Raw genomic sequence first — 14,644 nt, 5'->3', positions numbered from 1 at the left:
TATACAATGAATTACCCACTAATAGCACTCGGGTCCAATTTCTTCTCTTGTGGATTATATATCCTGACCTCATATAGACATCCCCAAATGTGCATATGTCGCATACTTGGTTTCCAACCTTTTCGTAATTCAACTGGTGTCTTTAAGATACCCTTAGTTGGAACTTGATTTAATATATACACAATCATCTTTAGTGCTTTAGTCCACAAGAACTTAGGAAGATTGGAGTTGCTAAGCATACTCTACACTATATCTAATAATGTTTGGTTTCTTCTTTCTACAACATTGTTCTGGTCTAGAGAACTAGGCATAGTGTATTGGTCAACAATTTCATGTTCTTGAAGAAACTTAGCAAAAGGACTAGGTGTTTGTCCATTTTCAGTATATCTACCATAATATTCTCCACATCTATCTATCTCACAATTTTAATTTACTTAGGTTCTCAACTTCAGCCTTAATGCTTTGAAGGCATCCAATTCTTTATTTTTATTATAAAGCAAATAGATATGCATATATCATGAGTAATCATCTATAAAGGAGATGAAGAATTTCTGACCATGTATGTTTATGTCTGGACAACATATATCAGTATGAATGATATCTAATATGTCTAAACTCCTATTAGCACCCTTTTTGGACTTGTTGGTCTGCTTTACCTTAATACAGTCCACACAAGTCTTAAAATTAGTAAAATCAAGAGTACTAAGTGTCCCATCATTAACTAATCTTTCAATTCTCTCTATAGAGATGTCCTAATATTCGGTGCCATAACATAGAGTCTCCATTAATATTACATCTTTTGGTGCTAGCGTGAACATGCATTGAACTTTGAGTGTCATCATTTTGTAAGAAAATACGATAAAGACCATCAAACAAAATATATTTTTCAACATAATCAGATTTATATAATAAACGAAATGATGTGCCTTAAAAATTAAAGGAATATCCAACTAGTACGAGCCTAGAAACATAAATTAAATTTTGTGAGAAACTTGACACATAAAAGGTCCTTTCCAATTTTAAAACAAAACCATTACTTAGTTAAAATACATGTTTCAATTGCCTCCATATATGAGCCGATCTTGTTTTCTAATAAGATGCTTTGCTCACTTTCTATTGGCTTCCTTAGGTTTTGCATACCCGACAAAGAGTTTGCAATATGGATTGTTGATCCAGGGTCAATCCACTAGATGTTAATATTAACATTAACCATATTAGATTCATAACACATAAACGATGTTAGTTTACCCTTTTTTTTAAACCATTGTTAGAATTTCATGTATTCATTCTTCATGTGTCCCTTCCTTTTACAAAAGAAACACTTTGTTTCTTTCTTGATATCAACTTGAGGTAGTATTTTACCTTTTCCCTACTAATGAGCTTTTTGATTGGCTTGATTTTTATTAGTTTTATTCTTCCCATAAGTGGTTACCACCAATGCACTCTCATCTAGTTCCATCACTAGCCTCTCTTCTTCTTGAACACACATGACTATTAATTCATTGATTAACCATTTGTCCTTATGTATATTGTATGAAATCTTAAAAGACTTGTACTGATATGGAAGGGTATTTAGAATATAGTGCACCAAGAAGGATTATGACATATTAACCTCGAGTTTCTTAAGTTGAGCTGCAATATCTCACATTTGCATTATATGCTCATGCACAACCTTTATGTTGGTGAGTCTAAAGGATAAGAATTTTATTATTAAGGTACTTACTTGTGTCTTTTCAAAAGTAATGAATTGCTTATCGATAGCTTGTAGCAAGTCTCGGACCTTCTCATGCTGGTTAACAGAACCACATATGCCAATAGTTATCTTAGTCTTGATAAACATCATGTTGAGCCGATTGGATCGCTCTCATCGTTCATATAATGCGACCTCAGTTGGAGTGCTAATATTAGTGACTGTATGTGATTCATCTTTCCTAATAGCATAATCAATATTCATCCATCCTAAATATAGGAGAATTCTCTCATTTCATATCTTATGGTTATCACCCCTAAGTTCCGGAATGTCACATCGAATATCAGATAAATTAACAGTTTGAGAAACTACATAAAATCAAACATGTTTATTTTAAAATTTGAGGCTTAATAGTTTAAATTGCATGTTTTACCAATGTAAAACATGCCAAAAGATGAATCTCATGACATAAAAATTATTTGTAGGTTAAATTTTTAATTCAAATATATTCAAATGGTCTTTATGATAAAACTATCAAATTATATTCCAATTCATAATCCCTGTGGGTAAATTATGAAAATAATCTAATATTTTATCCTAATTAATTATATAAATATAATAAAAGATCCTATGGGATAATTATTATTATATTAAATATAATCAGTCATAATATTATGTTTAATTACTTATGTGATCCTTATTTTAACTTTATATATAATTTTAATTATTTAAGGATATTATGACTAATTTCTAATTAATTAAGATTATATGAGTCACTAGATATTTTGAACATATAAAATTGGCTCATAAGCATGAATTAATACAATCAAATATTCATACATAATATGAGTATTTTATTAACTAAAAAATACTAAAAATGTTATATCCTCATGATTTTCACCATCAAAATATATCAAGAAGTTTCAAAAAGAAACCAAAATTAAGCGATATTCATTGTATAAAAAAAATGAAAACTCTTTCGTATCAAAGCAAAATTTAATGGCTTTGATACCGATTGTTAGATATTTTTAATACCAAAATATATTTCTAAACTATTATAATAGAAACACAAAAAAACTAATGCGAAAATGAAAATTGCATACCTCTAGTCATTGTTGTCAAGAATTTCAACAATAGTATAGGAAATCCTTTAGACTTAGAGAAAGATATTGAGCCCAACAACTAAAACCCTCGTTTATATAAACGTTTTTCCATCAAGAACATTTATTATCATCAACTTTGTAACGTTCAAGAATTAATTTAAATTTATAATATTTGGACCATAATAAAAAAATTTAATGATATTAAATAAATTATTTAATAATAACGATTACATTATGATATTCATAATGAATGAAAAATTAAAATATTTAAATCATAATAAATAAAAACTTGATGATAATAAATGATGGACTTAATGAGAACGATTACAAAGTTATGACTAGCAATCACTTGCACTTCAACCTGTTGATCTATAGAATGTTGTACAAGAATTAGAGAATGCAAAGAGCCACCATAAGCAACGACAAACCTCAATTGTCACGAGAGTTGATTACTAGTCATAGGTGTCATGCAACTCAATCACATGAATGATGACATATAACATGATATACACTCTTTTTGTATACTATTTATTTGATATTTTTTATTTAATATTATATGTTGCATATATTATGATATTTCTGGATGGAATTAGATCGTGATAAGATCATGAATCGATTCATCTTTAAACATAAATCCTTAATAATCTCGATTATATATTATTCGAGAGAGACATTGAGATAATCGGATATACTGATATGTTGTACACCAGAAGTGATATTTTTGAATAGTTAGCTAGTCTTTCTTCAAACACAACCTTCACCACCCAAATGCTAATCATCTATTTATAAGCTGCTAAGGACACTTCTCATAACCTAGAGAGATTCACAAATATAGAGAAATTTAAGCTTTATAATTGATTGAATGCATCAGAATAACGTAAGCTGATAAATTTACCTCTAGACCAATACTTCATAGGTTTAGATCAGCATAAGCATTACATTCCAAAATCCAAATAGCACTGAAAAAAATTTGTGAACTTGTAAAAGACATACATCTGGAATTTAAAAAAAATTAATTATAAAAATTAAATATATTTCTTAGGTTAGAGAAACAGAACTAGAAACAAAATAGAGGGAAAATAATGATTTGAGGGAAAACAGGTTTAAGCACCAACAAGAGATAGTTCACCTAGTCATAAATTTCTTGATGGAAAGTACTATCAACTAGGCCATGGTAATCAAAGAACTTTAAGTGCTGAGTGTGAAAATTGATCTTGAAGACTGAACAGGTAAGAGAAAAATAAGAGCTGGCAGAGGGAAAATCCAACAAAAAGCACTCAACCTAAGATTAGTGAAAAAGAATTAGATGGCCTCAATATGTTTCAAGATTTGCAGGAAACAGTTTGATTGTCGGAAGGAGAGATGTAGAAAAACAGTCACTGAAAACTTCAGACAACTTCCAATAACAAGAATCTTGCAGAACATAAACTGGTTAATTGTCATAAGAAAAATCTTTGTCCGAGAGCAACAATCACTCAACTAAACTTTCAACATATATCCCAAGCTATATAGACATCCATAGATATATTATGTGATCGGTAAACATAAATAAATGTACAGATGCTTCTCCTAACACAATCAAGCCCATGTATGAATTTTACAAATAGGTAAAAAAGCTCACCCAGCCCATATCCTATCCAGTCTGTCAACGCTCTTCCGTCCTCTGTCGAGTTGATCAATGTTCTTCCTGGACTTATCAAAGCAATCTAAACTCCTCCTAGACTTCTCCAATTGGTCAAATGATACCTTTACTTTTTCCAACTTTTCCACATTGGTAGATCTCTGATCCTTGTTTCTCGACTTCTCTGTCGTTGACCTAGATTTTTCTCTGCGATCAATGCTTTTCCTTGATGGTTCAAAGCAGTCAGTGCTCTTCCTTGATGGTTCAAACTGTTCTGCACCTTTTCTCCAGGTTCTCCTCTGAGAAGGTGATTTCTCAACCGTAGATATAAACTTCTTGAGATGTCTAATGTACTCTGGGAAAAGCTCCAAGTCACAATGCCTCCCTCCTTTTAGCCAAAGTGGTTCATACTTCTCATTACACAATTCCCAAAGCTTCTTACCATGAGAAAAGTCTACAACATCATCTGATGTTCCCTGCATATCAGAAAACATATGAATAAATGACTGCAATCACACCCTAAAACATATTTTCATACAAAGAATTGGAGAAGTCTGAAACAGGATCCATCCTAATCGTAGACACATGCAATAGCTTGCATGTGCTATTACTGATGCAACTCCATTATTACAGAAGGCAATTGCTTATACACAGTTGCGATGTTCTAAAGTTTCATATTTACCTAGTAAAGATCAGCAAAATCCAATGCTTTAAGGGGCAACATATGTTGTTTGCAACTTTTCAAGGTAAAAATGAAACTTCCAATTGTAGCATACAGATTTGTATGTAATTTGGCAAATTGAAAATTTTAATAGTACAAATCATGTCTCTCTTTAGAAAGTAAGTACACTGAAGCTGATTTTACAAATTTTACATAATAATCAGCTTGGAACTAGATCCTTTTTGTGACTTGTGAAGCATGGACACAAACACTGCATATGAACATGAAAAGATATGAAGGTTTGTCTTGTATATTATGGGAAACAAACAACCATCCCAACAAATAAGCACCATTTAGAAATATACTTAAAAAGCATATGCAAGATATTAAGTTGAAGCTGAAGAGAATATTCAAGGACTTGCCCAAACTATGAAACTTTGTGAAGTTTTGTACTGTAAGGAGGACATAACTAGGGGCACTATAATCAGACACTTCAATGGCTCACAAAGTGGTGCTTGTGCTACTGTTTCCTGAAATTCTTTTACCAGGAAATTAATGTCTATAAACTTAGTTTTGAGGAAAAAATAACACAAATATTCCAACAACATTGGATTAAGAATGAGCTGCAAAAAGTTGGACATGTTTTTCATGGGCGATCTGATATACAAGGATAGCACTGATGCTCTAAAGTCTAAAGACACTATTGTAAAATTTGTAATAAATGATGCTATAAAATTTCAAGAATTTTTTATCATATTATGTCAGTACATCATATTAAGTTCTTTGGTTCTCTTTGTGTTTCTAAATTGGGTCTCCTCACCTTCCTATATATCTCCTGCATACTTTGTTCCATTTAATATCCTGTCCTTTTGGTCTCATACCAATGAAAGTGACATCAGCTTATGCATTTAACAAAGGTTAACACCTAGTATTGACCAGATTTTTTATGGGGCCGATAAATTCAAGAGAACAATGGTTTGTAGTATCAGCTCTCCTTTGAAACTTAGCCATGTCAATGTATATGTAATATCGAGGAGAAAAGTGAAAAAAACACCCGATGCTGTTTCATGTATGAATTTGGATAGGAGATAAATGGGAGTGCAAGTTTGAGCATGTTATAAAGAGTCAGATCCATAATATCAAATAAAAGCAGTTGGCAGAATGATCATGTCCATATAAAAAGAATAAAAATGCAAGAGATGTGCTGAAAAAGTGCAAATTCAAAGCTGATAGTCCACAATCAGTCTCATATTTCATTGTAAAAAAGTGATAAAAATCTGAAAGACAGAATAGTGCCAGCAGTTGAACATTTACTGAAACACAACAATCGACTAGGTTCTTGAAAGCAGACTGTATGAAGCATATTGGGAAATTCAATGGCCTTACAATAGAAAGTGAGCTAAAAAATACATGTGACCATGGCTTACATGTATGCTTCGTTGGAATTTCTTTTCATTTTTTGTTTCATTAGATATTTGCTAAAGCCATACAGTAGTTCTTTAAGCATGAATAAAGAAATAATTACATGTTAGTTCCTGAATAAAACGATGCCACATGACGGTTACATAATATTTAATGCTTTAAGTAAATAAAGAATGTAAGAGCAGATATACTTACATGAATTACTAGCACAGGACAATGGACCAATGATATTTTGTCAATATTCTGGAAAGAGAATGACACTAAAAAGTTAAGATATGCAATAGATACATCAAAAGAAGAAGAAAAAGATAAGCATTATGATGAAACTTAACCTTGTAGATGTCAAACCAGTATGTGCGTTTTACAGGATACATCACTCTTAAACCTGAAAGTATAGGGCTATGCAACACAACAGCTCGTAAGTGAGGCAGGCGAGAAGCTAAATCCACAGTTGGACCACTTCCCACAGATTGACCATAGAGGATAATTTCTTCCTCCTTAGCACCATAATTCTCTATAAGGCATTTATAAGTAGTCTCTATATCAGCATATGTGTTTTGCTCGCTTGGCTACAAGAATGGAAATTTTCTTTACTTAGACCCTATTATCATCCTATCAATGACACAATGCTGTAAAGAAATAAAATGTCATTAAGAAAAGCTAAGGAGACAATCATCTAACCTTTCCAGATGATTGTCCATATCCAGAATAGTCATACCTACAAGGTGTACGAAAACCTCAGTCAGTTCGCAGCATCATGATAATAATTATAATAAATTGGCAATGCTTTTTTAAAAGCAAAGAAACTGTAGTCGACTGCCAAGTTTTCCAAATTGCTTCAATATTTATCTTAAATCCTATGAATGTTGTACTCATCTGACTAGAAGCAAGAAAAGTCCTAAAAAGGGAAGCCTGATACAAATTACTAATTACCTAATATGCACAACTGTGGTTCTCAAACAAAATAGGATTTGGATTAAGACAAAACAAACATATCAAAACATGTGTCTGAAAGACTAAGAAACAATTATCCTAAGATCTATGACAACTGAAACAGACTGTGGGCATACAGAGACAATTTACAAATAAGATAAATGAAATAAACCTGGTTTGTTTTTAAGAAAAACACTCATTGTTTGATGATTGACAATGTGGATCGATAGAGCTATTAATGTCAATCCAACGATTTAACTGTATCTTATTTACTGAATTCAAGAGAAACATTAACAGAACTAACATCAGCAATCGAAAGAACAACACAGGAACTTTGCTGTCAGACTACTTTGTGATAATCCAACATAAGAACAACACTTGGAACAACACAGCAATTATCAGTTCTCTGTCTCCCTAAACCTATTCGTCTCCATAGAAAATCTTATCAAGAAGCTAAATAAAAATGGTTTACATACAAAACTAGATATAACATTCAAATCCTGATTAATTCCAAGTCATTTCTACTTTGCCATTATTCATCTTTCACTTCCGGATAATTACACAGTATACCAAGCTATATCAGGTTATTTTACAACAGTAAACCAAGTTCTCATTAGCCAAGCTCCTCCTCATTCGACTTCATTATTAAATTTTTATCTTCCTGCTTTCATCAACATCACTGTACCATCTCAATGAAATCTCAAAAGATTTGTCAAAATATCAGCACGTTCTCCTCTTCGAAGACCTGTATATTGCTCGCATTAACTTCATCAGTTTATTTTCCTCTTTCCCAGATGATTAAGATGTTACAAACATATATAGTCTCTAGAAAGTGTAAAAACCAGTTTGCCCGTAAATAAACTTGTAAAAACAACAATAATGATAAACATATTTTCATAAATAGCAAAAAAAATATACACCAGTTTGCAATAATCTGGTTTTCTCAAGTCTGATGGACTTATTTATGATTTTCTTAAACTGATATTTTAAAGTTATAAACATGGTCTGTTATGTTAAATTCAATATTTTGAAGGACCATGATGTAAAGTTCATATATCAAGTAAGCTTGTGGTAATATGTTATAGATGATAATGTACTAAATGGACTGTGCTAAACATATTCTAGTTCACTTCATCTTATAATATTATAATTAGTAAGTCCGAAACAATGGTTACAGTTCAAAGAGTCCATAATAGGGTTTGGATTTAAGAGGAAGATTTCGCTTTTATGATATTTGTACCTTCTTTTGCCTTTGGGAGGTGAGGAGAGGTGGGGAGCAGTTAGGGCCACATTTTTAATGACCATAGATAGAAACTGTTGCATGCCACGCACTTAGCAAAGAAGCTTATGCAATAGATGGGAACACTTGCTCAGCCTTCAGGTCTATGACACTCTCTAAGCATTTAAATTTCACACGAAGAGAGAAAAGAATTGTTCTGTCCAAGGATTGAAATATCGTACCGTACCAAAGTTTTGACATTCTCTCGGAACAGTACGGTACTTATACCGAACGGTATATCACTCGATATACCGTTCGGTATATATATATATATATATATAAAAGCAACGTCGCCTCTCTTCTCCCCAGGCGGGTCGCCTATATATATATATATATATATATATGAAATATTTTATTTATATATCTATTTATTTATATATTTATATATATAAGTTAAAAAAATACAACATCGCCTATATATATATATATATATATATATATATATATATATATATATATATATATATATATATATATATTATTTATAAAAAAAATACTGTTCGGTAGCGAGCGGTCCGCGTACCGGTTTACTATCGGACTGGTACGTACCGCCCGTACTGGGTGGTATCATTTGAAACTGTATACCTTGGTTTCGTCTATGTATGGCTTTGCAAAGGAATAACTGCACATCCAGCAACTGACCAGTCATTGCATCAATCAGCCTTAAAACTTATGCACTATGATGGTAAAAGTGATAAATTCAGAGATTTATTCTGACTAATTTAACATACTGTAACTTACCTTTGACTGTATCCATGATGTAGAGCATCTCTACATGTCTTTTGTTCAGCTCTACTCCATGGAATGTTCTTGGCAAAGTTCTAGGTTACATGGACTAAGTCGCTAAAAGTAACATCAAGCTACAGTGGTAGGCACATGGAAGAAAGAAGGGGACAAATTCCCTTATTTTTATTTTTCATTATGAGGCATATCATGAACACATCTAGTTAAATCAAGCATTCACACAATTCATCCCCTAATTAATTGGCTAAAACCTTTTCCTAACTAAAACGAGTACACATAATTAGGTTTTCTTATTTTTGATTTTTTACTTCATGAAACCATCTCCACATTGCCACTGTAAAAGATAAAGAAATAAGTTACCTCATTCCTACCAGAGAAAAGAGGCTGGACAATTGATGTTTTTGTTATTAAACATGGCTCAAAACAACAACCATGAAACTATACCAAATAACTGGCAACACACCTCAAGACATGTATGCTTGAACATGAAGTCCGTTAGATGACACTAGAACTGGTAGAGTTTGGCTTATCGTTTAAAAATACCAAGCAACATTGCTTTCAAAAGGTATCTAAGGACTAACATAATCTAGACTAGTATAAAGCATCATGCATGTAACAAAGAAAATTGTGATGGCTGCCTTGATGTTTAAGACATTTGGGAACCATTAAAATACATGTTTTCTGCCTGAAGGCCCCAAGTGGATGAAAATTAGAGGGAAATAAAGTGAAAATTGGAAGAATAAAATGAAAGCAATCAGGAAGCAATTCACTCTGGTGTTTCTAGTGATTCATTTTTGGCTTGTACCATCAGGAACTATGTAGCACGGATAAGACTTTTCTTTTGGGGGTGTAAATGTTGTAAAACTGGATTTGAAAATGAGAAAGTCAATTTGATGAAGCTAAAACAAAAGCTGAGACTAATTGTATAACTAACGGTATAGGGTGTAAAGTTAAATCATTTGGTCCTTTTTCACTATTTTATGTGTGTGCATGAATGAACATCGCTATGTTTGGATATACAATTAGATAACAGAGCATTAGTATATTCTTAATCATGCATGCACATGCACCAAGGCACCTGACCTGGTTTCTACGTGCTCAACTTAATTATAGCCACCAAGCACTAATGATTGATCAAAATGTATAACAAGAAAAAAAATGAGAGTGTTCAAACTGGACAACACGAATCATACTTTGGACACTCTTGTTCGGAAAACGAGTTGTCCAAATGGAAACAAATGACATGTGAATCTAAAAATTTCATCTATAGTTCACAACAGCATGAAAGCCGCCTAGAACACATTCCTAAGCACGAAATTACTCGATTAATTAAAATGAAATCTAGCTTTTGCATAATCAAATATAGTCAGATCTCAAAGAAAGAAGTAGAAAATTTCCAGACACCCAGACGACATTCCAATTAACGAATTGCTAATGTCCATTCAAGGGGCCTACTGAACAAAATCAATCAAATATCTCTAAGACGAATGAAGGAGGCACAGGGCAAGGAAGGGAATCGAGCGGAGTACCCCAGGAGGTTGACGCGGAGGTGGATGCTGAGCTCGACGAAGAGCTCGTACATCTGGCCGAGATCGGCGGCGTTGCCGTGGGAGTAGAGGAGGGTGGATGTGGCCATGGGGTTGCGGACGTAGAGGGCGACGATCTCGGTGCCACGGCGGGTAGGGAGCCGGAGCACCTCCACGTTCTCGCGGTGGGGGAAGCGGCTGAGCGTGACCACCCCGGACTCCGGCTCCGTCACCACCTCGTACGACGGCGGCGACGGAGGGAAGAAAGCCAGCTTCGCTGCCACCGAGGACGTCACTCCTCCCATCAATTTCCCCTTCTCTCTCTCTCTCTCTCTCTCTCTCTCTGTGAGAGCGGCGGTGGTCGGTGTCTGTGTGAAAGAGGTGAGAGAGTCGTTGGAAGAGGCAAACTATTTACCATAATTAAAAGTATTAAAATGCAAAAAACGCTTTTGGGTATTTTTGCGAAATGATCCTCTATACTAGTAAATTCTCATATTAGTCCGTACACTTTCAATAAATATCCCATTATCAACATTTTTGGCCACTTTACTATTAGCATTTTATATTTTTATCAAATTTAAAAATATCAGTATAAGAAATCTTCATTAGTTGATCTACGAGATAATTTTGTTATAATTTGCAAAAAATAATATTTTAAAAAATATTAAATATATATCCATCTCAAATTAATATATAAAAATATAAAAGATGTAACATATATGAGTGTGTGTGTGTTGAAAATTTTACATCCTTTATATTTTTGTATATTAATTAGAGATGGATATATATATATATATTTAATATTTTTTAAAAATATACATATGATATCTAAATAATGGAAATGATACATTAATGCTATTCAAAATTAATTGCAGATATGCTGCTTTCAAACTTTTGAAAGGATACATATGCAAAACTATTTTAATATATGACAAAATATGCAAAGGTGCCCATAAATCATTGATGTTTTGTAAAGTGAACCTTCTCTACCTAAAATAATATTCATATTATTATAATATACTCTCAATAAATTATATAACACTTGAATATGAATATGAATATTATTAATGGAAGTTGAAGTATCAAGTAACAATGGATCACTTCATTAATAAGTGGAAGTATAGGGGCATAAAATAGGTGAAATTAATTAATTATATATATATATATATATATATAATTAGTTGACCTTGATCAATTGATTCTTAATGTAATAATATTAAATTTTCAACTTAATTTAATATCCCATTGAGATTTCAGATTAAAAATCATTTTTCTCCATATACTTAACTTGAACTCTCTTCATATTATTCTTAAAACCTGTATTTCCCCACTCAAAGGAAAAGGGAAAAAAATGAAAGAGAAAAAAGGAAAAGGATAAAGAGTGAAACAATAAATTAATTAATAAAGCATATTGTATATATTTAAAATTTATTGGTAATCACAATTAATGGTGGTTCACTAGTCATGGAAAATATAAATATTTGGTGAAATATAAATGCTATATTTGAAAATTCAGAAGGCAATTATTCTTTTCTAAAACAATGGGGATAAATATGTTGGGGTGGAATAGAGACTTGGAGCTTATCCACTTGATAGAGAGAGAAAGCCTAATGGTGATGGGTCAGTGTGTCTATATTTTATAATTCAGCTTATAATACATATATATAACTAGGTTGATATTAATCTTCACATAACTATCATGAACACCATTCTTTCTTGGCCTAAATAGTGAGAAGATTATTATTAGCCAATGAAAGATGAGTCAGATTGCATTCACTTGAATGTTTCATGATGATAAGTTGTAGAAGGCGAGATTTCCCCATAGTGAACCATGAATTATTATTATTTCATTATATTATTTGAGGTTTATTTTAAAAATATATATAAATTTTATATTCATTATCATTTCGAGATGATAGTAAATAATATTTATATATGCATATAAATTTATCTCATCCATTTAAATTAGATTTAACTATCTTTTAATCGAGTTTGAAATGAATTAGATAGAAAAATAAACACTCGCGTCGGATTGATCTTCGAATACTTACATAAATTAAAAATTAAAGTTTGATAAGTTTTGTGATGACTTCTAATTTTCATATGTGAAATCAAACAAAATCTAGTTAATAAGTGTTTTATCATCATTATAAAAACCTTAAATCTAATAAGTATCAATAACAAGAGAAAAAGAAAAAGAATTATAAAAAATAAGCTCTTCATCAATTAAGATTAATTCTATAAATCAAATAAGGTAAATTATTTATATTAATTCTTCTAAAATAAATAATCTACCCCTTCTCCTACTACCATTAGGAGAAGAATATACATCGAGAGTTGTTTCGATACAAATGTTGTTGATGCCATTGCTAATGATGCGACTTCTTCATAATCCACATGAATGCTACACCATATTTGCATGGGTCAATTCAATCTTTGATGAGTCCATCAACGCCTATCCTCGTGCTACGTGGTTGTCACATGGATGTCACATCATTGCCAAGCTATCAACACCTTAGTAATTGCCATATACAATCCATACATATGTCTCATTTGTATTTATGTCTTTAAAAGCATAAGAAGTTCATAACACAATTAGAGTGGAAAGTTTATAAAAGGAAGCTATAATTTAACATTCCCTCTCAAAATTATTCCTTTTGACATTTAAGCTTTTGTTCTTTAGCTCTCTAACTAACATGAGATTAAAAGACATCCTCAAGATCGAACCACAATTTGAAACTTTCTATACTAGAAAATGATCCATATAGACAATTGGAATATTGTTGTTGGATTCATTCATATACACTTGTATAACATAATGAGGAAGGAAGGAAGGAAGAAAACAAAACCATGTGGTAGCTTTCCAATTCAAACCCACACGCAAAGTGTCACCAAAAGGAGCAAGAAGAGAGGCCCCTACTCTACTTGGAGTGTGATGGTGAAGGAAGCATGATTATTGAAACAAAAGAAGGGAGAGGACCACAATTATGTAGTATGTATGATCTTTAACACAAAAAGCAAGGAAGGAGCACATGATCATGTGATGGGGGGGGAGATGTGGCTTGCACAAAGGAAAAAAAAAAAAAAAAAAGAGTCCCAAAGTAAATATTAATTTGATTTCTCCAATGGCATTGGGCTTTGAGCCTCCCTATCTTGTGAGTAAAGTAGGTTGTCCTTGTTAGAACTAAGAAGTAAGGTGGCAAATGATGGCTTCTAGTTTTGAGGTGTTTATTTATTATATGATAAGTGTGTGTGACAAATGAAATGCATGAAGGAATTTTGCTCCATTTTGGAGGAGATTTATGGATAGATGAAGTGAATTGGAGGTAAGAAAATCTAAATGCATCTCAAGTAAAGTAATTCACATGCATCTTTGGCATGATTGATTCATAGTGTTGGGGGTGGGGTGGAAAAGGATCGAAATAGTGATTGATTGAGTTGAGTCCGAACCTATCTGACCCCAATTGGCTTTGTTTGGACTCGAATCCCTTTTGAGGGATCAGATTGGACTTGATTTGATCTGACCTAATTTTTCAGCAGGTAATACATCACATCAACATAATTCACAACCCAACATGCATGATATGATCGATACATCATATCAAGTCTCCTGCCCTCTGACTCCATGGATTGGCACAACTCAATTCGGATGCCATCCACTTGTC

General features: G+C 32.4%; 1 protein-coding gene across 1 annotated transcript; it reads right to left on the bottom strand.

Annotated features, from left to right (window-relative positions):
- Positions 1–4,207: 4,207 nt before the first annotated feature.
- Positions 4,208–11,386, bottom strand: LOC135625498 (uncharacterized). The gene is made up of 5 exons (XM_065130381.1): positions 10,983–11,386; positions 7,179–7,215; positions 6,830–7,066; positions 6,693–6,740; positions 4,208–4,890 (listed from the first exon to the last, which is right to left on the bottom strand). Exons 1-5 carry the CDS (start codon positions 11,282–11,284, stop codon positions 4,411–4,413), a joined length of 1,104 nt encoding a protein of 367 aa, XP_064986453.1. The 5' UTR covers positions 11,285–11,386; the 3' UTR covers positions 4,208–4,410.
- Positions 11,387–14,644: the final 3,258 nt, after the last annotated feature.

Source organism: Musa acuminata, chromosome BXJ1-3 (genome assembly GCF_036884655.1).
Source record: "Musa acuminata AAA Group cultivar baxijiao chromosome BXJ1-3, Cavendish_Baxijiao_AAA, whole genome shotgun sequence".
NCBI lineage: Eukaryota > Viridiplantae > Streptophyta > Magnoliopsida > Zingiberales > Musaceae > Musa > Musa acuminata.
Note: the sequence above shows the minus strand (reverse complement) of the source record. Positions and strands in the feature narration are given on the sequence as shown.

Bases quoted from the DNA above. Each gene is read 5' to 3' on its own strand.
- LOC135625498 (XM_065130381.1), bottom strand. From the start codon at position 11,284: ATGGGAGGAGTGACGTCCTCGGTGGCAGCGAAGCTGGCTTTCTTCCCT. The intron at 6,741-6,829 runs GTTAAGTTTCAT...TTCTCTTTCCAG, and splicing joins ACTGGTTTGACATCTACAAG to AATATTGACAAAATATCATT. The intron at 4,891-6,692 runs GTAAGTATATCT...TCTGATATGCAG, and splicing joins GTCCTGTGCTAGTAATTCAT to GGAACATCAGATGATGTTGT.